Source organism: Schistocerca cancellata, chromosome 8 (assembly GCF_023864275.1).
Source record: "Schistocerca cancellata isolate TAMUIC-IGC-003103 chromosome 8, iqSchCanc2.1, whole genome shotgun sequence".
In the NCBI taxonomy this organism is placed as follows: Eukaryota; Metazoa; Arthropoda; class Insecta; order Orthoptera; family Acrididae; genus Schistocerca; species Schistocerca cancellata.
This window is the reverse complement of record NC_064633.1, coordinates 124,772,759-124,799,264: the sequence shown is the minus strand read 5'-3', so window position 1 is coordinate 124,799,264 and position 26,506 is coordinate 124,772,759. Positions and strand designations below refer to the sequence as shown.

Here is a 26,506-nt window from a genome sequence, read left to right as displayed (position 1 = left end):
ATAGGTTCATCGGCCATCTCGGGAGGATGGCCCGAAGGGGGAGCTTCCTCCGCCGGTGAACGGCCAGATGTACGGCTACCAGCGGTGCGGCCAGGCGAAACGGATGACGGCCTGGGGCGGCAACCGCTGGGTGGCGCAGGAGAAGAAATGCGCCATGGCGGAGAAGGAGAACTGTGCTTCCTATGCGCCTTTTTGGAAGGACGTTTGGTGGAAGTACCGGTCGAAGGCTGGGAGGTCGAGGGACGGAGGAAGTCTGCACGGGATGGTTCCTTCTTGAAGGCCCGTGCATCTGACTTCGGGGTCTTCGACTTAGCAGAAGCTGAGGAAGGGGCTGGTGTCTGTGGGGTGATGGGAGGAAGAGGAGACGTCGACCGCGCGATCTTAGCACTGGCCGAACGGACGACCGTGGTGCTAAAGGTCAGATCGCATGTCTGGGTTGCTACCTCCCGGGTAGTCCGAGGAGAGGCGAGGACAGTACTGTATTTCCCCGCTGGGAGCAGCGTGGGCTTCCTACTAGCCAATAGCTTGCGAGCAGCCGAGGTGGACACTTTCTCTTTGACCCAAATTTCTTGGATACAGCGTTCTTCCTTATAGACAGGACAGTCGCGGGAGGATGCGGCATGGTCACCCTGACAGTTCACACAACGAGGAGACGGAGGTGGACAGTCACCCTCATGGGCATCCCTGCCACAAGTGACACATTTAGCCGCATTGGAACAAGACTGTCGAGTGTGATTGAAACGCTGACACTGGTAGCAGCGCGTAGGTGTCGGGACATAGGGGCGAACAGAAATAACCTCGTAGCCCGCCTTGATGCGCGATGGCAGCTTAACACTATCGAAGGTCAAGAAAAGTGTCCGGGTCGGTACAAGGTCATTGTTGACCTTTTTCATGACCCTATGGACAGCCGTCACGCCCTGCTCAGCGAGGAAAGATTGAAGCTCCTCGTCAGTCAATCCGTCGAGTGAGCTAGTATAAACTACACCACGAGACGAATTCAAAGTTCGGTGGGCCTCCACCCGGACAGGGAACGTGTACAGGAGGGTGGCCCGAAGCAGTTTTTGTGCCTGAAAGGCACTCTCAGTTTCTAGTTATAAGGTGCCGTTACGCAACCTGGTACAAGATTTGACAGATCCGGCTATGGCATCTACGCCCTTCTGAATAACGAAAGGGTTGACAGAGGAAAAATCCTTTCCGTCCTCAGATCGAGAAACTACGAGGAACTGTGGGGCAGGCGGTAGTACTTTTGTCACTGTTGGCTGGTCACGTTTCCGTTTTTGGGTCGAAGTCGAGAGAGATGGAGTAGAATCCATTGCGGAGGAATCCCCCATGATTGCCAGCATCTCCGATGGCGCGCTCCTTCCTTGTGGGGACCCTCTCAGAGGGCACTCCCGCCTTAGGTGAATGTTTACACCTCAGGTCACACCTCCCGAGAAACTGACGGAGGGACCAATCGGCATGGTCAGAAGGTATCAGCTCAGGCAATCACCCCTCCCCGGGCCTGGCTTTTACCAGGGGGTACGCGCGTGCCTTACATGTCTACCCAGGGCGGGGACTTACGCGTTACCCCGTCACCGGCTACGCGTGCGAACGCGTGGGTCGGCCTTCAGGCACGCACAGGGAGGAAGGAAGAAGAGGAAAAAGAAGAGAGAGAGGGAGAAAGAGGACAGACTGTCTCAAACGCCAAGGCGGAGACCAGAGAAGGCAAGGAGAAGAAGGCAATGAGAAGGCAAGGAGAAAAAGGCAATGAGAAGGCAAGGAGAAAAAGGCAATGAGAAGGCAAGGAGAAAAAGGCAATGAGAAGGCAAGGAGAAAAAGGCAATGAGAAGGCAAGGAGAAAAAGGCAATGAGAAGGCAAGGAGAAAAAGGCAATGAGAAGGCAAGGAGAAAAAGGCAATGAGAAGGCAAGGAGAAAAAGGCAATGAGAAGGCAAGGAGAAAAAGGCAATGAGAAGGCAAGGAGAAAAAGGCAATGAGAAGGCAAGGAGAAAAAGGCAATGAGAAGGCAAGGAGAAAAAGGCAATGAGAAGGCAAGGAGAAAAAGGCAATGAGAAGGCAAGGAGAAAAAGGCAATGAGAAGGCAAGGAGAAAAAGGCAATGAGAAGGCAAGGAGAAAAAGGCAATGAGAAGGCAAGGAGAAAAAGGCAATGAGAAGGCAAGGAGAAAAAGGCAATGAGAAAGCAAGGAGAAGTCAAGGGAAAGAGTAAGGAAGACAGTGAGGTGGAGAAGAGCAAAGAAAGGAACCAACAAAAGGAAGGAAGAAACGAGAAGTGAAAAACCAAAAAGACCACGATTATAGGTCGTGGAACCGTCCGTCTCCGGACGCAGGCGCTAACTACCCCCGTGAGGGGGATGGACTCCTTTTAGTCGCCTCTTACGACAGGCAGGAATACCTCGGGCCTATTCTAATCCCCGGACCTCAGGGGGGGCAGCCTACATGTAGAGAGTATGGAGGATACAAGTCCTCCAGCAGGCATCATAGGCTTTCTCCCAATCAGAAAACACAACCAGTCTGGTATTCCTGCAGAAAACCATTTGTGATATGAGTTGACAAAGTGACGAGATAATCAACTGCAGAATGGCATGCTCTAAATCCACATTGGGCAGTGGTCAGTAAATTGCAAGACTCGAGCCACGATACCAGCTAAGCAAGAATCATATGTTCCATCACCTTGCAAACAAAGCTGGTGAGAGAAATGGGATGGTAACTAGAAGGAAGGGGTTTGTCCTTACCGGGCTTAGGCATGGGTATGACAGTGGCTTCACACCAGCAACTGGGAAATGTTGCCCTCTGCCCATACGCAATTTTATGTATGAAGGATAAAGTGCTTGCTGCAAGAGAAAGGTGCTGCAACATCTGAATGTGAACATCATCTGGCCCTGGGATGGAGGATCGGGATGAAGTGAGAGCATGATCTAGCTTCCTAACAGTGAAAGCAGCATTGTATCATCCAGGATTCTGACAAGAGAAGGGTATCGCCCCAGCCTCCTTCACTCATTTCCAATGAGAAAGGCAGGGTGATAGTGGGTGGAGCTCAAAATCTGCACAAAATAGGAGCCCAAGGTGTTGGAGATAGCAATAGGGTCCACTATGACAGTGTTACTGTCAGGCCGTAAGTTGGGGAATGGACCTTGGTCCCAGAGAGCCATCAGAGGTTGGCCATGACGAAAGAGGAAGTGGAACTGTTAAAGGAACTATCAATGAAATCCAGCTAGCTTTTTTGCTATACCGAAGAACACAATGACAAATACAGTTCACCATTGTAGGAGGATGGTTAAAAACGTGGACAGCACGTCTCCACACGTGAATTGCGTCATGGCATTCGTCGGTCCACCAAGGGACCAGGTCATGGAATGGTACAGATGGAGTGTGAGGAATGGAATGTTCTGCTGTGGTAAGGATAAAATTTGTAAGGTATTCTATCTGGTCACCACAACTGAGGAAGTGATGTTTGTCGAAGGCCACCAGAGAGGTGTAAAGCCTCCAGTCGGTCTTAGAAAGCTGAAATTTGGGTTTGCACATAGGTGGGATAGGAGTTGGCAAATGGATGGCACAGCGCTAGAGAGAACGGACCACTGGAGACGTTGGGCAAGCTGGACAGTGCAGAGTGAGAGGTCCAAATGAGAATAAGTGTGCGTGGAATCTGATAGGAACGTGGTTGCTCCCATGTTAAGGCGGACGAGGTTAAGTTGATTGAGAAGGTCAGCCAAGAGTGCACCTCTCTGACAGGTTCTGGGAAAGCCCCACAGGGATGGTGCACATTAAAGTCACCAAGTAGCAAAAAAGGGGTGAGGGAATTGCCCAACAAGCTGGAGGAAATCTGCCCTGGTGACACCAAATGACAGAGGGACGTAAATGGTACAAAGAGAGAAGGTGGAATGAGGAAGGAAAATTCGGACTGCAAAAGCTTGCAGTTGAGTGTTCAGAGAGGTGGTTTGACTATGATCATGATCCCAGATGGGCAGCATGACTCCCCAATGAGGTGAAATGCCGTTCTCAGGTGAAGGTCAAAGCAGACCGGAAACAAATGCAGGATATCAAATTGGTAGTGAGGAGGAAATTTTGTTTCCTGGAGGTGTAGAACATGTGGACACTGCAATTCCGAGAGCAGCCATAATTCTTCGTTGGATCTATGGCCGCAAACGTTCCATTGGAGGAGAGTCATGATGAAGAAAAGGGAGGAAGGAAAGAATGAGGGGATGTCACCTTGGCAGCTGCCATGTGCCAGCCTTTGAAGAAACACTGCTACAGGGTGCAGAGGCCAGAGTATCCTGCTTCATGTGATCTATAGAGGTGTTTGCATTCTCCCTTGGTTGGTCTGTGGAGTCCAGGGCAGAAAAACAGTTGGCACTGTGCACAGGCGACACCGAGGTCAGCAGGGTGAGGATATCCTCCGGCGACACGATTTAAGAGGATCTCAGAGTCAGCGAAAGAGAAGACCGTTTACCTTTGTTTGGTTTCTTGGAGCCTTTGCAGTTGGCACATGATGATTCGGATGTTTGTTGGCTGGAGGGACATGAAAAGTCTTTGTGGGAGTATTCCTTCTGTCCTTTCCAGCTTGCCATTTGTGTAGCAGGTGATTTCACCGCTTTGGTGGCTTGTTGCACAGCTGGAGATGATCTCCGGGAAGGTCTGCTCATTGAGATACATCGGACAATCTTGGGAGGAGGCTGCATGGTGGCAATTGCAATTGATACAGCAGGGAGGAGGAGGAGGAGGCAGACTCTCAATCTCGTTAGCATCAACCACAGGTTACACATTTGGCTGGGAACTGACATGACATTCGAATATAGTTGTAGCAATGGCACTGGTAGCAGCACCTCGGATTCGGAATGTACAGTCTGACTGTGATAACTTCATAGCCTGCTTTGATCTTTGCTGGAAGCATTACTTTGTCAAACATAAGAAAAAGAATGTGTATGGGCACTAAGGATGCATATACTTTTTTCATCATCCAATGGACTGCAATGACACTCTGGTTGGTTGGTTTGTGGGATTGAAGGGACCAGACTACTAGGGCCATCGATCTTTTTTTCCGTGAACTTGAAGCCTCCACAAGGAACAAAAACAAACACTAGAGATGACAAGAGATGACACCGGACAAGAAAGACACAGAGACCAGACAAAAGAAATTAAAATCACACCGAGTGTGACAGTGGTTGGCCGACCATAGAAACGAAAGAAAAGGAAAAGCCAACCACCAAGCAACGCATTAAAAACCCTAGTCTAAAATCATAGGCCAAAGGCCAGACTCAACACAAAAAAAAGGCAAACACTCAGATCAAGTGATAAAAACCCCCCGCACAAATAAAACTCAAAACTAAATCTGCCATTGCAACGTCATCTGATAAAAGTGCAGGAAGCGTATCAGGCAGCGCCACGCACCGGTAGCCACCTTGATGGCCCGAAGCTTGTTGGGTGAAGGAAGGGTGCGCGATTCTTCACCCCAGGTGTGAAGTACCTTCTGCCGCAAAACTGACCTGAGGTCACTTTCCGAAAGGCCAATCTCCAAGGCTGGTGCACCGACAGCCTGTTTGGCCAGCATGTCAACACGTTCATTTCCCGGGATGCCTACATGACCCGGGGTCCACACAAAGACCACAGAGCGGCCATAACGGGCAAGAGTATGGAGGGACTCCTGGATAGCCATCACCAGACGAGAGCGAGGGAAACGCTGGTCAATAGCTCATAAACCGCTCAGGGAGTTACTACAGATAACGAAGGACTCACCTGAGCAGGAGTAGTTATACTCTAGGGCGCGAGAGATGGCAACCAGCTCGGCAGTGAAAACACTGCAGCCAGCCGGCAATGAGTGTTGTTCATAATGATCCCTTAGAGTAAGAGCATAACCGACACGACCAGCAACCATCGAACCGTCAGTATAGACAACGTCAGAGCCTTGAAATGCGGCAAGGATTGAAACCGCTGCAGTTCCACTGGAGGATGACACTGCCCATGGCCAAGAAAGGCGTGAAGGTACCGAGGAGGCAGATTACACCGCTGGGTCACCTGCTGCCACCGATTGAGTACCTGTGCGAGTGACATCCATTGTGTCAGAGTCCGGCGAGATCTAGGTCCTCAGTGGACGCCAGAATCTCAACCTCGCCCTCAGATGCAGAGTTCCTAGGTTGCGGTTTGGTGGATGCCACTGCAAGTTCATTCATCTTAAAGGTCTTCTTCTTGGACTTTTCTCACTGCTCCTTGGGTTTCACTGCCTGGGAGGACTTCACCGATTCAGTCTCCGGGATAGAAGAGGAAGGCGAAGCCCTATGACCAGCTGCTGGATGGCACTTACGCCACTGCCAGGTGTCATTCTTCCCACTTGTGGAAACCTGGGAAGGGCGGGACCGAAGGGACCCATTGCGAGCGAGAGGAGCCAAAGAAGTTGGACGCTGCTCCGGCTTAGAAGCGGGGACGGACTTCCCCGATGGGTGTTGGGGGGGGGGGGGGGGGGTGTTGCTCCCGAGGTAGGTGGTGCAGGAGCAACAGGGTGGGTAGTGCTCCCCATAGGCAAGGGGGCATGTGGAGTTGTACAGCTCGGTGAGCCAACTGGGATTTGCTGAACTGACGGGGCTATCACAGTTGTCACAGTGGCGGCATATGATGAAGTCATTCGCACAGGATGGAGTAATATTACCTCTTAGACTCAGTATAGGTCAGTCAGTCCAGGGTCTTATATCCCATGATTTTCCGCTCTTCCTGTAAGATCCTGCAGTCTGGCGAGCAATGTGAATGATGTTCGCAGTTGACACATATGGGAGGCGAGGAACATGGAGTATTGGGATGTGATGGGAGTCCACAATCTCGACATGTGAGGCTGGAAGTACAGTGGGAAGACATATGGTCGAACTTCCAGCACTTAAAGCACCGCATCGAGGGAGGGATATAGGGCTTGACATCACAGCGGTAGACCATCACCTTGACCTTCTCCGGTAAAGTATCACCCTCTAAGGCCAAGATGAAGGCAACGGTAGTAATCCGATTATCATTCGGACCCTGATGAATGCGCTGGACGAAATGAACACCTCAACACACTAAACTGGAGCACAGCTAGTCATCAGACTGCAAAAGAAGGTCCCTATGGAAAAAAACACCCTGGACCATATTCAAAGTCTTATGGGGTATGATGGTAACTGAAACATCCCCCAACTTGTCACAAGCAAGTAACCTTCGAGACTGAGCAGAGGATACTGTTTTTATCAATACTGACCCAGAGAGCATTTTGGACAAGCCCTCCACCTCCCCAAACTTGTCGTCCAAATGCTCTACAAAGACTTGAGGCTTTGTTGTCACGAAAGACTCCCCATCAGCTCTCTTACAAACTAGGAACCATGGTGAATAAGTGTCACTGCCGTCCTGAGACTTACGCTCCTCCCACGGTGTGGCCATGGAGGGGAATGATTTGGGATCGTATTTCTGAGCGTTGAATTGAGCCTGAGAACGTTTAGAGACTGCTGGCAGCTGGCCACCAGCAAGAGATGATGTACCACACTTCATTGTGGGTCATCCACCCTGACACCACTCACTCCAACCAAGGGCCCTCCCTACGGGTGCCACCCAACCTCAGCAAGAGCCACCTGGCAGGATGGCCATTGCGAGGAGTCCCGATGCCCCAAGGAGATAGGCATCTACTCCTTGGCATACATCAGGAGTTAATGGCGCAGGCATCAGCAGAGCGATCCCTGTGTTGTCAGGGGGCTACAACCAACAGGGTACATGGCGGCCCCACCACAACGGACTGGCTACCATGCTGGATATTAGGTGCAAGGAAGTCCATGGTCGTCGTCTCCGCAAAAAGCAACACTGCATAGTGCAGGGTGGAAATCGCACCCAGGAATGTATCCTCACCCAAGAGATGGAGAACAAGCGGGACGGCAATGTGACGACGAGAAAGCTGGCTAAAGGTCTCAATGCACAATGGACACAATGCATCATGTAAGGCGCCCTTCCACAATTGGCTCGCTCTCCGCAAGAATCTGGAAATATGGAGGTCAAACCCAACAGGGGACCATCACATATAGGCCGAAATGTTTGAGACTGCTTTTAGTTGCCTCTTACGACAGGCAGGAATATCGTGGGCCTATTCTAACCCCAGAACCTGCAGGGGGCAATGACACTCTGATCAGAAAGTTTGGATTTCTGCCTTGGTCAGACTATCAAGCAAAAGAATGGTTCAAATGGCTCTGAGCACTATGGGACTTAACATCTGTGGTCATCAGTCCTCTAGAACTTAGAACTACTTAAACCTAACTAACCTAAGGACATCACACACATCCATGCCCGAGGCAGGATTCGAACCTGTGACCGTAGCGGTCACGCGGTTCCAGACTGAAGCGCCTAGAACCGCATGGCCACAACGACCGGCAACTAACAAGCAGCCTAGTGTAAATAACGCCACACGAAGAATTCAGCATTCAATGGGCCTTGATAGGAACAGGATAGCCATGGAGGAACGAAGCTGCAAGCAATTTGTGTGATTGAGAATTTCAAGTAGTCCCTAGAAACCAAAGCATAATTGGGTAAACGAGAGCAGGATTTCACAGGGCTGGCAATTCAGCTTTCTGAATAATAAACAGGTGAATTGCAGAAAAGGCTGACTGTCTTCAGTACGCAGAAGTGTGAGGAACTGAGGTGCAGCTGGGAGGGTCTTTGAATCGTTAGCCCCATCCCGTCCGCAGTGGCACACTCCTTCCAGTAGGAGGTGGGGAGGGGGGAGGTGGGTATGTGAGGTGCCCTCAGAGGCGGGCTCACCCACCTTAGGCGATTGTTCATACCTTGTGAACACCTGTCAGAGGGACCAACTGGCAACTTGGGAAGTTAACAGCTCAGGACAACATCCGCCCCCTAGGCCTGGCCTGTATCAGGGGGTATGTGTGAAACCTACCTGTTGACCCGGGGCTCGGAATTATGCGTTACCCAGTCACGTGTTATGCTTCAGACGTTGGCTGGCCTTCAGGAGCACACAGGGAGGAAGAAGAAAAAGAGGAACCTCAAACGTCGAAGTGGAGGAAGGATAGGAGAAAGGGAACGAAGAAAAAAAAACATTTGAGAGACTGTTCTTTTATCAGACCACCGAAAATGCAGAACACATTCCCAAAAATATCCCAGACATATTCCCCAAGGGAGGGGAAAAAGAATAGCAAGAGGAGAGACATGCAGCATGGAAGGGAAAAGATACTGCAAAGCTGGCACCCTGTGGTAGCCAAGCACGAACTCACCAAAGTGTGGTGGGCCCACTGAGGGGCGGGAGAGGGCAGATATGTTGGACTTCTAGGATGGGGCCACTTTGGCAGAGCTTGTAGGTGGAGGTGTCTGACAACTGGCGGAGATCCTCTATCAGGTAGTCAATCCAGTTCATCGCAACAATGGTGGAACCTTTGCTTGCCGCGAGAATGATCAGGTCAGGATCTGTTTTTAGATTGTACAGGGCAGTCCTTGCTTCTCAAGGTTTGTTGTTTCTAGGGAGGGACTGGGGAAGGATGGTGAGGCCATGTTGAAAGTTAGGAATTCCTGGAAGGTGACCAAGGGATGGTTAGGCAGGAGTGTGAGAGTATCACAGTTGAATGGTGGTAGAACTTTGGACACGCAGGGTTCAACATTAGGATTGGATTGGCTTTGGTTCGAGGGGTAGGTAGCAAAGAATTGTTTCGACGGTGGTGAGCCGGAGGACAGTAGGTCTTTCACAAGTCCAACATTGTGAAATCTGGGAGTAGGGTTGAATGTGAGACTTTTAGATAGAACAAACTTATGTGGAGCTGAGGATTTTGGTGGAGAGGTTACGAACGGTGTCCAGGGATTGTTTCAGTTCTGGATTTTGTGGTGTGTAGGTAGGGTGTTTTGGAGGATGTGGTAGGTTTAAAAGGTCAGCTAGGCAGAGTCTGGGTGCTATGAGGAATTGATGAGAAGGAACACTGGGAGCAGGGTTGGGGTGGGCAGTGCTGCCCCCGAGGAGAAGGATTTCAGCAGGGTGGATAAGTTGTGGAGGTGATGCTTTGGATGTTCTTCTAGGCACTGGAGTCTCAGGATATCAATTTGGGCGATGAGGTGTAGGTAGTGGGGATTGCATAGTAATAGTATTTTGTGGAGGGAGTGGAGGTGGGTCAGGGATGCCTATGCCATGGAGTCATGTTTTTGTAGAACAAGGTTTGTGAGGGAAAGGGACTAGTGGAATCTGAAAAGGTGAAGGTAATTGTGGAAGGAGGTTGGTTGGTTGGTATAAAAGTGGGAGGGGAAGGGACCAAACTGTGAGGTCATCGGTCCCTTGTTCCTGGTAAAATAATTACACAATGGAAAGAAGAAAAAGGAGCTTACAGTACTATAAAAGGAGAAAGGAAGAATCAGAAGAACGACAGAAGAACTGACACTACCTTGGACAAAATAGGACAAGAAAAACACGGAGAGAAGAAAAACCAGGTAGAGGGGTTTAAAAGAAGATAGCAGATGACTGACTGGCTGACAATGAGAATAAAAAGGCAAAGCCAGCCAATCTGTGGCACATTAAAACATCCATCCTAAAAACATTAGAGTGGAGAAAACAAAGGAACAAAGGACATGCGCTAAAACTTATGATAAAACCCACCCTCACCTATAAAACGTAAAACTGAATTAGCCGATGAGGCGTTGTCAGCTAAAATTAACGGCAATTAGTCCGGTAACTGAAGAGTTCGTTGCCTGTCAGCCAAAGAAGGGCAGCTCACCAATATATGGGCCAATGACAGCCAGGTGCTGCACCAATACTGAGGTGGGTCATCATGGCGCCAGAGGTAGCTGTGTGTCAGCCAAGCGTGGCCAATGTGGAGCTATCAGAGAACTACTGAGTCCCTGTCAGAGGCCCACATGGAGGACTGCCACACATTCATAGTCTCCTTAATGCCACGCAGTTTGCTTGTGCTGAGGTTATGCCATTTCGTCTCCCAGAGCTGCAAAACCTTGCGGTGTAGTACTGAACACAGGTCAGTTGCAGAAAAGCCGATTTCCATAAGCAGTTTCTGTGTAGCCCATTTGGCCAGCCTGTCGGCAAGTTCATTGCCTGGGATTCCGACGTGACCTGGGGTCCAGACAAATACCACTGACCGACCAGACCATTCCAGTGCGTAGATGTACTCCTGGATGGTCGCTACCAAAGGATGACGAAGTACCACTGGTCGATAGCTTTTAGGCTGCTCAAGGAGTCAGTACACAGAAGAAACGACTCACCAGGGAATGAACGGATGTGCTCAAGAGCACGAGATGCAGCCAGCAGCTCTGCAGTGAAAACGCTGCAGCCTTCGGGCAAGGAATTCTGTTCAATACGTCCTCCATGGACACATACACAAAACCAATGTGTCCATCAGCCATCGGTGTAAACCACTTCGTGGCCTTGGTACTTGACAAGGATCAAGAGGAAGTGACAACGGAGAGCCATGGGGTTAACCGAGTCCTTAGGGCCATGCGAAAAGTCCGGGCGAAGCCGCAGCCTAGGTGTACACCATGGAGGAGTGTGTTAACAGACCTCAAGTATAGGTGGTAAAGGCAAGAACTCAAGTTCAGAAAGAAGGGATCAGACACTAACTGCAATTGGAAACAAACCCTGGACCTGGGCTGTCGATGCAGGAGATTAACTGCCGTGGGTGGGAAAAGGAGACGGTGATTCGGATGTGCAGGAGAACTACGAACATGTGCAACTGGCCAGCAGTTGTGCATGCCTAACCTGCAATGGAGGGACTCCAGCCTCCACAAGGACACTGGTCACCGGACTAGTCCTAAAAGCTCCTGTCGCTAGGCGAACACCACAGTGGTGCACTGGGTCAAGTAAACGCAATGCTGAGGGTGCCACCCAACCATAAACCACACTCCCATAGTCAAAGCGGGATTGAACAAGGACTCTGTAGAGCTGCAGCAGTGTTGAGTGATCTCCACCCCAGCTGGTGTTGCTGCAAGCATTTCTACTTAAGCTGACGAAGGTGAGGAAGTCAAGTCAATTGGGCGTTGAAAACAGTCTTAAGAATCAGTATATCTCCTCTATCATCATTAAGGTAAAGTTCTGGTTCTGGATGAACGGTAAGACATCGACTTTGCGGCTGAAAACTGGAATCCATGGGCTACAGCCCATGACTGCACCTTGTGGATGGCTCCCTGTAGGCGCAGCTCAGCAACGCCAGTACTGGTGGAGCAGTGCAAAATGCATAAGTCGTCTGCATACAGAGAAGGTGAGACAGACTGCCCTACAGCTGCTGCTGCCAGACCATTAATGGCCAGTAAAAATAGAGACTCACACAATACAGAGCCCTGTGGGACCCCATTATACTGGATATGGGGGGCGGGGGGAATCTATGGAAGGCATCAACTTTGACACGAAGTACAAAGCGACAGGAAATTTTGGATAAAAATCGAGAAGGGTCCTCCGAGACCCCATTCGTATAATGTGACAAGGATATGATGTTGCCAGGTGGTGGCATACGCTTTTTGTAAATCAAAAAAGACGGCAACCAGATGTTGGCATCTGGAAAAGGCTGTTCGGATGGCAGACTCGAACACCAAATTATCAGTGGTAGAGCTACCCTGGTGGAAGCTGCACTGACATGGAGCCAGTAGGCCACATGACTCCAGGACCTAACCCAACCGCCGACACACCATACATTCCAGCAGCTTACAAAGAACGTTGGTATGGCTGATGGGCCGATAGCTGTCCACTTCAAGAGGTTTTTTACCAGGTTTGAGTACCAGAATGTTGGTGCTCTCCCACAATTGCAATGGAAAGACGCCATCACACCAGATCTTGTTGAAGAGATGTCGCTTGTAGTCAGATGAGAGCTGTTTAATCATTTGACTGTGGATCCGATCTGGTCCAGGAGCTGTGTCGGGGCAATGTGCAAGGGCACTGAGGAGTTTCCCACTCTGTAAATGGGGCATTATAGGATTCACTGCAGCAGGTAGTGAACAGGAGGACTTTCCTTTCCAGCCGCCATTTGAGAGTGTGAAGGCTGAGGAGTAATTCTCAGATGCACCAGCTCTAGCATAGTGCTCAGCAAAGAGCTCGGCAACCTTGTTTGCATCGGTAAGTAACACACCATTTATTAACACCGGGAACATCTGTTGGGGGTTTGGTACCCAAAAATAAATTTTATCTTTGCCCAGACTTGGGAAGGTGACAGTTGGCACACATAGGTTGAGATGTATCTCTCCCAACACTCCTGCTTCCAACGTTTGATAATTTGGCGAATGCGGGCACAAAGTTGTCTAAAGGCTATGAGGTGCTCCAGGCATGGGTACTGCTTTTGGTGCTGTAGAGTTCGCTGATGCTCCATAATTGTTTCAGCGACTTCCGGCAACCACCAAGGGTCTGCATTTCACGGAAAGGGGGGGGGGGGGGGGGGCTATAGGGGTAGGGATCGTGTTTTCTGCCACAGAAACAACTGTTGTTGTCACCTGCTCAACCGTCACATCGATGTTACCATGTAGGGGAGATTCAACGGTGACAAGGGATGTGGAAGTTTCCCAGTCCACATTTTTTGGATTCAACGGTGACAAGGGATGTGGAAGTTTCCCAGTCCACATTGTTTAAAGCCCATCTGGGCAGGCGTCCATGGGCCTGATGCCGGCACAGGAAGAGGGGAAAATGGTCTCACACACACGTCCTGTGCTCTCCATTGGACACATGGGAGCATTCCTGGGCTGCAAATTAATAAATCAATGGCCGCATAACTATCATGAGCCACACCGAAATGTGTGGCGGCCCCAGTATTTAAGAGGCAGAGGTCGAACTGAGACAGCAAAGTTTTGGCCAGTAAGCACGGTGCCACCCCACAAGGGGTTATGGGCATTAAAATCTCCTAAAAGCAGGAAAAGTTTAGGGAGTTGATCAATCAGTGCAGCTAATACATTCAGGGATACTGCACCATCTGGAGGAAGATTTACATTGCACTCAGTTATTTCTTGTATTGTCCTTATTCTGACAGTCACAGCTTCAAGAGGGGTTTGAAGGGGCACAGGTTCACTACAGACTGAGTTTAGGACATAAACACAAACTCCACCTGACACTATTATAGTCACTAGGTTCCTGTAGTATCCCTTATATCTGCGAAGGGCAGGGGTCCGCATTGAGGGGAACCAGGTTTCCTGGAGGGCAATGTAGAAAGCAGGTGTAAAGCTGAACAGTTGTCGTAGCTCAGCCAGGTAGTGGAAAAGACCGCTGGAACTCCACTGGAGGATGATGTCATCCTGGGACTGGGAAGGCATGGAACATTCAATGAGGCAGATGACACCTCAGGGTGACCTGTTGCCACCAACGTTTTGACTGGGCAGTTATATCCATCAGGTCTGAGGGTCTGCCAAGATCTATGTCCTCAGCAGACCCCAGAATCTCCACCTCACCCGCAGACGCAGAGCTAAGTAACGGTGGTGTGGGTGCCACCACAATTCCCTTGACCTTGGGGACCTTCTTTTTTGATTTCTCTCGCTGCTCCTTGGGTTTCCCTGGCTGGGAGGACTTCACTGATTCAGTCTCCAGAACTGAGGATGAGCGTGGAGCCATACGACCAGCTACTTTTGGGCTCTTCAGCCACTGGCGAGTTTCATCTTCCCCACTAGCAGAAGACTAGACCCAAGGGACTACTTCCTGGCGAGAAGAGCTGAAGAAGACTTATGATTCTGCGACTCAGAAGTGGGGACTGATATCCCCAATGGTTGGGGGAGGGGGTTGTCGCCCTAGAAGTAGGTGGTGCAGGAGCAACAGGAAGTGCCCCCCCCCCCCCTCCCACAATCAAGAGGGCAGGTGTAGTCTTCTGGGTCCGGGAAGTGACAGGAATGCGAGGAACTGATGGGGCGACAACTGTTCTCATAGTGGCAGTGTAAGTGATGGTCATAGCCACAGGATGTAGGCACTCAAATTTCCTCTTAGCCTCAGTGTAGGTCAGTCAGTCCAGGGTCTTATATTCTATCATTTTCCTCTCTTTTTGTAAAATCCTGGAATCTGGAGAGCAAGGGGAATGATGTTCTCCGCAGTTGACACAGATGGGAGGCGGGGCACGTGGAGTATTGGGATGTAGTGGACGTTCAGAATCTCGACATGTGACACTGGAAGTACAGCGGGAAGACATATGGCCGAACTTCCAGCACTTAAAAGCACCACGTCAGGGGAGGGATATATGGCTTGACATCACACAGGTACACCATCACCTTGACCTTAACGGGCAATGTGTCACCCTTGAAGGCCAAGATGAAGGCACCGGTAGCAACTTTATTACCCCCTCGGTCCCCGATGGACGCGCCGGAAGAAATGAACACCTCGCCACTCTAAATTGGCGTGCAGCTCGTTGTCAGACTGCAAAAGAAGGTCCCTGTGAAATATAATATCCTGGACCATATTTAAGCTCTTATGGGACGTGATAGTAACAGAAACATCCCCCAGCTTGTCACAACTGAGTCATGTCCGTGACTGGGCAGAGGATGCTGTTTTTATCAAGACTGACCCAGAGTGCATTTTGGACAAGCCCCCCTCCACCTCCCCGAAGTTGTCCTCCAAATGCTCCACAACAAACTGAGGCTTCATGGACATGAAAGGTTCCCCATCAACTCTCGTACATATGAGGTACCAAGGCAAATAAGCTTCACTGTCATCCTTAGCCTGCGTTCCTCCCATGCTGTGGCCAGGGAGGGGAACGATTTGGGGTCATATTTCTTAGCACTGAAGTTACCCTTTACCCACATACAGACTGTTGGCAAAGGACCATCAGCAAGAGATGATGCACTAAGCTTTGTGGCGTGTCATCCACCTTGATGCCACCCACTCCAACCAGGGGTGCCACCCAGCCTCAGCATGGGGAAGCCTGACAGGATGGCCATTGCCCGGAGTCTCGATGCCCCAGGGAGATGGGCATCTATTCCATGGCATACATGGGGAGTTAATGACATAGGCATCAGCAGAGTAATCCCTGTTTTGTCAGAGAGCAACCAACAAGGTACATGGTGGCCCCACCACAATGGACTGGCTACAGCGCTGGATATGAGGTGCTAAGAAGTCCATGGTCATCGTCAGCAGAGAAAGCGACAGTGCATAGTGCATGGTGGAAAATGCACCCAGGAAGGTGTCCTCACCCAAGAGACGGAGAATGAGCGGACTGCAATGCGATGACGAGAAAGTTGGCTAAAGATCTCTATGCACTATGGACACGATGCACCATGTAAGGCACCCTTCCCCAATTGGCTCGCTCTTCGGGAAAATTTAGAAAGATAGAGGTCAAACCCAACAGGGGACCATCACATAAAGGCCGAAACGTGTTAGACTCCTTTTAGTTGCCTCTTACAACAGACAGGAATATTTCAGGCCTGTTCTAACACCCGGACCCACAGGAGGATGGGGGGGGGGGGGGGGGGGGGGATCCAGAAATAGGGATTTTTATGGTTAGGCCATTGGGGGGGGGGGGGGGGGGGAGAGATTCTATGGTTTAGGCAGCATTTAAAGAACAGGATAAGGGAGAGGGTTTCGGCTAGGAACAGGGAATCTTTTCTGAACTGATGCAGATAAATAGAGCAAGGGTCCACTGCATTTGGGGGGTGGGGGTGGGGGAGTGGGGGGAGGGGTGGGATGGCACTGGGTAAGGAAGCTAGTGTTGAAAGTGGCAGGTGAAGGTTGCAGTTGGTTGGAAGGGGAGTTTAATAGCACTACTGACTGGCGTAAGGAGTGGAAGGAATTATGTTGAGTGAGCGCAGGGGGCAGTATTATGACTGAGGTATATCTAATTGCACACAATACATTGTCACACAAGCAAAATAACTTCCATCATGCATGATTTATCATCACTTTTAAGAGACAAAAAGAAAACAAGGACAGGCAGATCAGGAGCAGTATGCGAGGGAGGAAAGGATTTTGTGTTTCTAGAAGCGTCAGCAAAACGCTATCAAATATAGAAAGAATGACAAAAACTAGATAAAAATAGAATGTTAAGCTCTGCTTAGGCTTTTATTGGGAGTCGCACGACACATGGAGTTGTGCGCGCGGCTGTTGTAACGGACACAGTCATAATCACAGGGTTTAACAGAAGTCTTGTGTAACCACGTGTCTCAAGACCATTGCAGTGTGTGTCGTAACGGCAAGAGGGAAGAAACGTAAAGAAAGAAATGGACGGACAACAGATGGCAGCTAGATAAATGAGACAGTAATGAAGGACAGGCAACATGAGGTTCGGATGGAAAGGAGCCACTTAGTGGTATAATAACGTGAGGAAAGTTCTGGTTGAGAATTACGAATTATTTAGGAATAAAGGAGACTAATCATCGAAATGCAGATGTGCAGCATCGTTAATAGGTACACCAACAAAAGGTACAGGCTTAGCTAGCTTTTGGAATGAAATCCCTTTCTCAAGCTCGTAGAAAACTGTGTGCCTTCACACATGTGACTACATTGTGCACAGTTGACTGCCAGTTAGCTCACAAATGGCTACCCAGTATCCCCAATCCCCATGAGCTGATAGATGCTTCCTCCTAACTCCCTCCGTGCCTCCCGCCGCTTTCCATCCCTCACCCCATCCCACCTCCTCCATGCACACTCACTGTGGGCTAGGAAAGAGCTGGCAGTCAACTGAGCACAATGTAGGGAGACACGTTCGTGCGTGGGGGGAGGGGGGGGGGGGGGGTTGCACATGAGCGTACTTCTCCTACAAGCTTGAAAAAGGAATTTCATTCCGAAAGCTAGCCAAGTCTGTACCTTTTGTTAATGCACCCATTGATGATGCAGCACTTTTGCCTTTTGGTGAGTCATCTCCTTCATTCCTAAATAATTCCTTATTCTCATCCAGGACTCCCGTACATTATCAGAAAAATCTGTGGTTCTCTTTTCAGCTGCATAAATAAAAATTCTCATCATGTTTTCAATTCTTAATTACTTCTATGGTAGATTTCCTATAATGTAACTTCTTACATCTTCAAATAAAACACACAATTTATGCATATAATATAGGGAAACATTCCACGTGGGAAAAATATATCTAAAAAGAAAGATGATGAGACTTACCAAACAAAAGCGCTGGCAGGTCGATAGACACACAAACACAAACATACACACAAAATTCTAGCTTTTGCAACCAACGGTTGCCTCGTCAGGAAAGAGGGAAGGAGAGGGAAAGACGAAAGGATTTGGGTTTTAAGGGAGAGGGTAAGGAGTCATTCCAATCCAGGGAGCGGAAAGACTTACCTTAGGGGGCGCGCGTGCGAGCGTGTATACCTGTCCTTTTTTCCCCCTAAGGTAAGTCTTTCCGCTCCCGGGATTGGAATGACTCCTTACCCTCTCCCTTAAAACCCAAATCCTTTCGTCTTTCCCTCTCCTTCCCTCTTTCCTGACGAGGCAACTGTTGGTTGCGAAAGCTAGAATTTGGTGTGTATGTTTGTGTTTGTTTGTGTGTCTATCGACCTGCCAGCGCTTTTGTTTGGTAAGTCTCATCATCTTTCTTTTTAGATATACAATTTATGCAGTTATACAATGACTCACGTTTAACATGTCAATATAAAATTACATTATATTTTGTATTTCTGTCCCACTTTTCCAATAGTTATGTAATTTGTGAATTTTAGACTGTTGGTCCTTTAGTGTAATAATGAAACTTTTTACTTCCATATTTTCATTCTTCCCCCTCTCAGTTTAATGGAGAGCATTTTTTTTTATTTTAATCTAGAACAATATGACAAGGCAAGCTCTTTCTGCTCTCACTGAAAACTTTTAAAGATCTCATGAATTACCTTAAAGGGAAATGAAATGTTTCTTTTGATACTTAATACTGGAATATGAGTCAATTTAATTTCTGTTACAGAGGAATGTCCATACACTACTTATTTTGAAAGAGAAAACAACCCATTTCCGTGGTCATTGGATTTAGATATATATGTGGCAGTCAAAGGAAAATGAAACAGATGGACAATAAGTAAATTGTGTATTATTTCAAAAGTAATTGCCATAACTGTTAATACATTTATCCCACTGCGAGACAAGGCGGTCAACCCTTTCACAGAAAAATGTTTGCAGTTGCCTACGTAACAGTGACTGTACCAAGGCATGCACCTCTTCATCCAGAGCAAATCAATGACTATGAATGTCTCAGTAATTCCTATCTGCCACCTTTCACACATTGCAATAATAGAAATTATTCTATGGAATAAAAGGAGTTGTCTCAATTTGTTTTCAAATTTTACTTTGCTGCCTGTCAAACATTTTATATCACTGGGTAAATGATCCAAATTTCTTTTTGCAGCATTGTACGCGCAGTTTTTTGTGCTACAGACAACCTGAATGTGGAGCCATGTTACTTTTTCCTTCTGATATTTGTTCCTCTGGAATTGTAATCTATTATTTACAACTAACTTCATAAGGGAACAAATATACTGTGAAGCAGTAGTCAAAATGCCCAAGTCCTTAAACAGATGTCCACAAGATAGTCTAGGGTGAGCACCACATATCATTTTCACAGCACATTTTTGCACAGCGAAAACTTATTTTCTTAAAGGTGAGTTACCCCAAAACATTAGTCCATATGACATTACTGAACAAATATATACAAAATATGTCAATTTACTGTTTTTCCTCTCCCCAAGATTTGAAATGATTCTAAGTGTGAATGTGGCTGAACTAAGTCGTTTTAGGAGTTCCAAAATGTGTTTTTCCCAATTTAAATTCTAATCAATATGAACACCTAATAATTTTGAAGTTTCATCCTATTTATAAATTTCTCAACATGTGTTACACGCATCATTTGTGTAGTACCTCTAGATGTGCGGAACTGGTTATGTTGGGTTTTAAAATTGAGGATGAGACCGTTCAATGAAAACCAGTCAATGATACTTTTAAGAACTTTATTTATCATTTCCTCTGTTTCTGTATGTATGCTTGGATTGATTACAATACTAGAGTCATCTGCAAAAAGAACTAATTTTGTTTATTGTATACAAGATGGAGGATCATTCCTGTATATGGGAAACAGTAATGGATTTAAGATTGAACCTTAGAGAACCCCATACGTGATTTCTCCCCAGTCAGAATTGTACCCCTAGACACTATTGCTTGAATTACTAAGTGCAGCTTTCTGCATTCTTTTGGTTTTGGTTAGGTATGACATTATCCACTGGTTGCCTATACCATCAATCCCATAAAAATGTTGATTTATCTATAATACTGTGATTCACACAGTCAAATGCCTTAAAGAGGACACAGAAAATACCCTCTGGTGCAATTTCATTATTTAATGCTTGTAAAATCTGATGAGTGAACGTGTAAATAGCATTCTCAGTAGAGCAACCCTTCTAAAGCCCAAACTGTGATTTGCTAATGATACTATTGTTGCTAAAGTGAAATATTATTATCGAATACATTATCTTCTCAAAAATGTTTGAGAATTACTGACACCTCTCTTACCTCTATTCTTAAACAGGGGTTTTAACAATGACTATTTCAGTCTCTCTGGAAAAATGTCTCACTTTAGTGATGCATTACATATTTCAGATAAGACTGAGCTTATACAGGGACAAGGAAAAAAAAATTCCCGGGTATCCTGTTTAAAAAAATATGCTTTTTCCAGGGCAAAAAATACACTTTTTCCGTACTAAGTGTCAGGTTTTCCGTAGTTTTTCCCATGGATCTGTAAAACTTTTCATTCCTTTGAATGGGTAATGTTTTATTCACTGGCGTAGAACTTCCCAGGGGGTAAAGAAAAGAGAGAGAGAGAGAGAGAGAGAGAGAGAGAGAGAGAGAGAGGAAGAAGAAAGCCAACCAACCAACCAACCAACCAAAGGGGGAGAGAAGTTTTGAAATGACCTCTTTGATTTGCTGCATATTTTCGTATTACGGAAGTATAAATTAGAATTGCACCAAACACAGCGCATTAGTTTCTGGAGCGTTGAAATCGAGACTGCGATGTCCTTTTGTAAGCCAGTCGTTTCTCATGACACATCATCTCGCCAGCTGATGACAGAATATACTCAGAGCATAGGACACGTGCAGCCACACTTCAAAAAGCGATCATACGGAGTCAACTATGCATGCACATGAGCCCGCTGACAACTGGTCAAATGTAGACAGTTGTCACGTCACGCTCATAAAAAGCAGTTTATTGTTACGAAGTATTACATAGTCTTCGCCCTACGGCCTTGGGCACATTTTTGCTATTTACAGACACTCGTGAGAGCAAAGTGTTTTGTTGTAAATGGCGCATCTCCTTGCCCATAAGTTTTATTTTTTTTTCTCTCATTCATATTTTACTGCTGCAGTACCATTCTCCAGTAGCAGGATACAGTAAAATTCTTTGCTAGGAAATCAATTCTTACCAGATAAAATAAACACTTGAGCTTTTATTTTTCAGAGAATGTATATTTTTCTCAATCACAGAAGGAGAAGTTGGTGATACATTCATACGATTGAATTTTATGAAAGTTACATTTTCAACATACTGCTCTTGAACTGTCTGTCCCTATGCTTTCTACTATATTTAAGACATGTTAGTGACTGCATTTGCTACCTCTGATTCGTCATTTATAGTCTTTCCATTCAGTTCAATGCTGCTGTGGAGTTCTCTGGCTGATTGTCCTGTCTCTTGCTTCACTACATTCCATATTGCCTCAAGTCTGTTACTGGATATACTAATTTCCAGCATTATGTGCATGTTCTTTGATTTTAATAACCTTTCTTAGTAACTGAGTATCTTTTGTTGTGGGAAACTACTGCAGGATTCCTACTTGTTCTTGCCAAAAGATACATTTTCCTTTTTTTCCACAAGATACATCAATCCCTCTAGTGATCCACAGCATTTTATCTGTGCTGTTTAGTGTCCTCCCTGACCAGCTTGTGTGGAAAGCTATTTTCAAATAATTATATGAATTTACCATGGAATAGATTAAATTTTATGTTAGCATTTGGTTCATTATAAATTTCATTCCATGTTATCATCTGCAAACTATTCTTAAAACATTTGTCTTGAGTTATTAATTATTCCAACTGATTTCCAATGAGGAGTATCCATACCATAAATAATGAACAGTTTACTTTCTTTTTCCCCCATATATCTCATTTTCATCTGACTGCCCATTACATTTTCAGAGACCTTACCAAGAGGCTAAGGAAGGCTACTAATGTCTAGGGTGGAATCAAATGATATACCATTTGTGGGGAAAATGCTTATGGTAATGACAACGCTTTCCAGTTTAATGTAAGGTAGAATGCAGCTTTGAACCTACTCAAAGTACAACTGCCACTTGGAAGACTGGTTCACACTATGACAAATGAAGAGAATACCATAATTACACACCACCTCCACCACTCAAAAAATATCCAGAATATAGCAGCACAGCAAAGCAATTGAGGGCTGAAGCTGATGGCTCAATAGTTTCCTTTCCACCTAAACAAAGAAGCAATTCCAGGTCATCCACACTATAACTTTCAGTTGTCACAACTAGTGAGTATGACAAGAAATCATGTTGCTGAAATTCTGCACCATTTTTAAAATGACACTCAGCTGAATACTTGAGAATAGCTCAAGACTATCATTTCCTTGGAAAGCACCATGACTACAGATCAAAATGATATGACCATCTCCAAAACACCATGAAGCATTTCACCCAGAAGATTCTATAGCTGCAATGGTGGAAAATTCAATGATATGGCAGTTACTTCATCATGAACAATTTAGAAGCATGTCAAATTGGGACTATATGGGGCAGTTTGTGGGGAGTGTGTCCAGTGGCCTGGAGGAATCTTCAATCTGGTGGCATACTCAGGAATAAGCACTGTCAGGGGGTGGCCAGCCTTAGACAGTATGTCTTAACAAAAGAGAGCAGGCAGCTTAGCTGAGGTACTCAAAATAATTTTTAATTGCTAAATGACATTTTTATTACACTGTCTAAGTGATGTATCCAATAAACATGTTACTAAAGAGACCACATGCTTCTGAAACTGATGATGCTTGAGATTTCTTGATGACTGGCTTGAGGGTGCTCAATAAAAAGGTTATTAGCAACTTTCCAAATATGAGCATGTTCATTTAGTGAAATGAACAAACAATTTCCTTACAAGCAAAATTACTATTACATCACACAAAATTATTGGCAATTTTTTGAGAATGTCTAATAACATCAGGGGTTAGGAGGGCATCATTCTAGGAGATCCTATGGAGGATCAATACTCCTGAAAATGTGAAATTTCTTGAAATTGCATTGTGGTCTTAAAAACAAATAGAATAACTACATTAAAGTAGAATAACTACCCTAATATGTTCCATCAGGTTCAGATTAATTTAATCTTGCCCAAGTTTGGCACAAACACACGCAAGTGTGTGTGAATACAGTTCATGTAATCTCAGTTGTCATGCTGCCTTTGATTACTACCACAGATCCTGTAGCAATCCATGTGGATCTAACCCCGCCCCCTTCCCCTCCACAGCATAATACTGCATTCATTGGTCTGCATCTGGGACTATGTGCATGTTTCAAGCAGCTACTCGTCTTGATGGTGTATCCGGCTTTGACTTGCAACCTGGTGTAACAGGAAATGTGATTCATGGAATCCACAGCAAATTTTTACTTTTCCTTGGTTAAATCCCTATGATCCAGTGCCCACTGCATTTGTAATTGACTGTCACTGGGTCAATTAAGGAACATGTAGAATAACCACATGATCAACAATGTATGCTGAACAATGTGCTCTGGAACATTTGTGCCTGTAGCAGCATTGTACTCTGTCATCAGATCTGTCATAGGTCACCATCTATCCTGCTGTATGGAGCAGGAAAGCCTTTTATCTGTAGGTTCTCTGATGAAGTGTTGACATCTAATACCTTGTGTCCTACCCATAGTTTCACTGGCACTCACCGACTTTCCCATAGATGCTAATGACAAGGCGAACAGTTAACTAGCTTCACCATTTCCAAAATGCTCATTCCAAGGGTACAAGCCTTAACCGTCTAATATTTCTCACAGTCACTTATTCCAGTTTATTTCCTCATTTGAAGGTTGTATTGCAGCTAGTGATTCCCCATTCACCACTATTCTGTTTATGTGTTCACCAGTGTAGGTTGCTGTTGTCGTCTTATATTAACACCCAATGCTAATCCATAAAATGAGAGGAAAAGAAACTATAAGAAATTCATATAAACTTAACAGGCATAATGGTATGCTCCAACACACCAAGAAGTCCAGGAAGAGATGGGGAAGGGAGGATAATTACAGCTAACACATAACAGTTTAAAATGAATAAAAAGATCTGAGGAAACTTACACATCCAAAGATAATACAGGTAACGAACAATTTTCTGGAACTCTAGTGGTATGTCAACATTAATATCCTGGTAGAAACATGGTTGGAAACAGCACTTCTCTGGTAGAGGTGGCCAATTGTTACGGCGAGCTGTGGAAGAGAAACAAGAGTTAATTGAAATCTACATTCCTATATTCAACCCCCCCCCCCCCCCAACCCACACACACACAGTGTGGATTATGCATTGTTAGGTGCAACGGGCAGAAGACTTGCTTTGTTGGCACTGCACATTTTCATGATTTCAGCTGACAAACTCACACTGTAATGTTTTTATTCGGCACGCGAATGCAGAATTGACACAGAAACATCTAAGTAAAAATTATGTACAATTCGCACATTTATTTATGTGCGGAAGCCGATGTCTGAATTTTCCTTTGAGAGAGACCACATGTAAAAGATTCATGTGCCGACTGGAAATTGTAGATTCACATATTTTACCGTTTGTATAACTTTGACATAATCTTTCACTGTTTTATCATTACCCCATTGTATTGTGATACACTGTGAAATTTCGAACATTCGCCAGTGCCACCAAGGACTCCTACTGTTATTAACTGTATGCTTGTAGCAGCTTATAAACTTATCTGCAGGCCTGTCCTCTTTCAAAACAATCTTTCTCTGACTTCATTGTATAATTATGTGAGAAACATTATTTTTGAAAATTTTTTATGCTTAAAAAAACTATATTTCTGTAAGTTACTGGTATGAGTGTTTTGGATAACTTATTTTGTAGCAAATAAACGTTTGCAATTCACAGTTACTGCCAAAGAATAACTCACCCCAAATAAATAAGTGTGCATTTCTGAGAATGTGCGTAATCTAATTTGCAGCAAATATTGTAATTAACATACTGTGTTACATTTAGTTTCACCTGAAAGATGAGTATCTATATTTATCAAAAATTATCTATTTTCAAGCTTACTAACAACTGTAACTAACCTAAAGAAGTTTTAGCAAACTAGTAATTTTTACCAAAGGTTTTCCTGTTGTCTTAACAGAAATCTATTTTGTTTATTTGGTTAAATTCTTATAGGAATTAGTATTTTTTTAGCTCAACGGAGTAAAAGATAATTAGCAGGTTTAGTTTAAAGTTATTTGTTCACTATCCTGTAATACACTGCACCAGTGAAAATGCTGTTCTTTAATGCAGGATGAGTTGGTAGACATTCGTAAGCTGCTGGGAAACACTTTGACTACTGCCAGGAGACTGGTACGTGGTACTGGTACCAAAGGCACCTCCAGTACTAACCCCTCCTGTGGAGCCTGACCCTCTGCAGAAGGTGCAGGATCTCTCATTACTTTTCCACTTGACTGCGATTGACGCTTCAATGGTAGATCTAGGCGTTCCTGTGCAATGTGAACAGAGACCAGGACGACTCGGGGTGTTATACCAATTCCTGTAATCAACAAGTTTGAGGTACAGTCTCTCTGTAAGTGAGCCAGTGGGACTCATTTCAGCTGTTTTGGGCAATCCAGTTTTGTCCTGTGTCAAGAGGTGGCAAATGTGAAAGGGTAGGGTCTATTAACTGTTGGCAGTTAAAACGAACAGCAAATGGTGGTACCTCTTACAGAGAGAAATGGCATCAAGGGGCAGGAAAGGACACTGGATGGGCTGCCACTGAGGGAATAGGATAGGTTGTGCCGCACTTCTGAACAAAAGATGCCCACCATCTGGGCTCTAAGTCATACTTGGGTAATTCCAGTGACTGGGAGAGATGGTCGAGAAGAACAGCTGTGCACATCGAATTTCAACAAAGCTCACTATCTGCAGCACTGTCCACAGAAGTGATCCTGGCCCCTTGGTTCTGAATGGACCAGAGACTTCAAAGGTTCTGTGATGAGCTAGGTTAAAACTTACTGGAATTGCACCATAGCATTAAGATCTGTAGGTCCCCTTAAGTGGGTCAGCTGTACACTACACATCAGCAGCTGCTACACAGGTAGCTGACTGTGTGGGGTGCACACAAGGATTTTGTAGATTAGGTGACTCTCCATCCCATCCAGGTAAAGATAGCTGTATCCCATCCATATAAAGATAGCTGTACAAAACCCAGAGGTATCAATGTATAATTTAAAGAAATGTCTCCCACAGGTAGAAATATTAAAATGCGATTGGCTAACCGCCGAAGCATTCGCAACAAAGTGCCTGAGTTTGAAGGGCTCCTGGAAAGCAGTGAAGCTTACATAATACTAGGTACAGAAAACTGGTTGAAACCTGAAACTGATAGTGAGATTTTTGGTG

General features: G+C 46.0%; 1 protein-coding gene across 2 annotated transcripts in view; it reads right to left on the bottom strand.

Moving 5' to 3' along the window:
• The window catches only part of LOC126094705 (secretory carrier-associated membrane protein 1), a 60,943-nt gene that overhangs the window by 13,123 nt on the left and 21,314 nt on the right, over positions 1-26,506 (bottom strand). For both annotated transcript variants that reach the window (XM_049909234.1, XM_049909235.1), the window contains exon 5: positions 24,226-24,354. In XM_049909234.1, the coding sequence (XP_049765191.1) occupies positions 24,226-24,354 (129 nt within the window). The remainder of the gene's footprint in view (positions 1-24,225; positions 24,355-26,506) is intronic.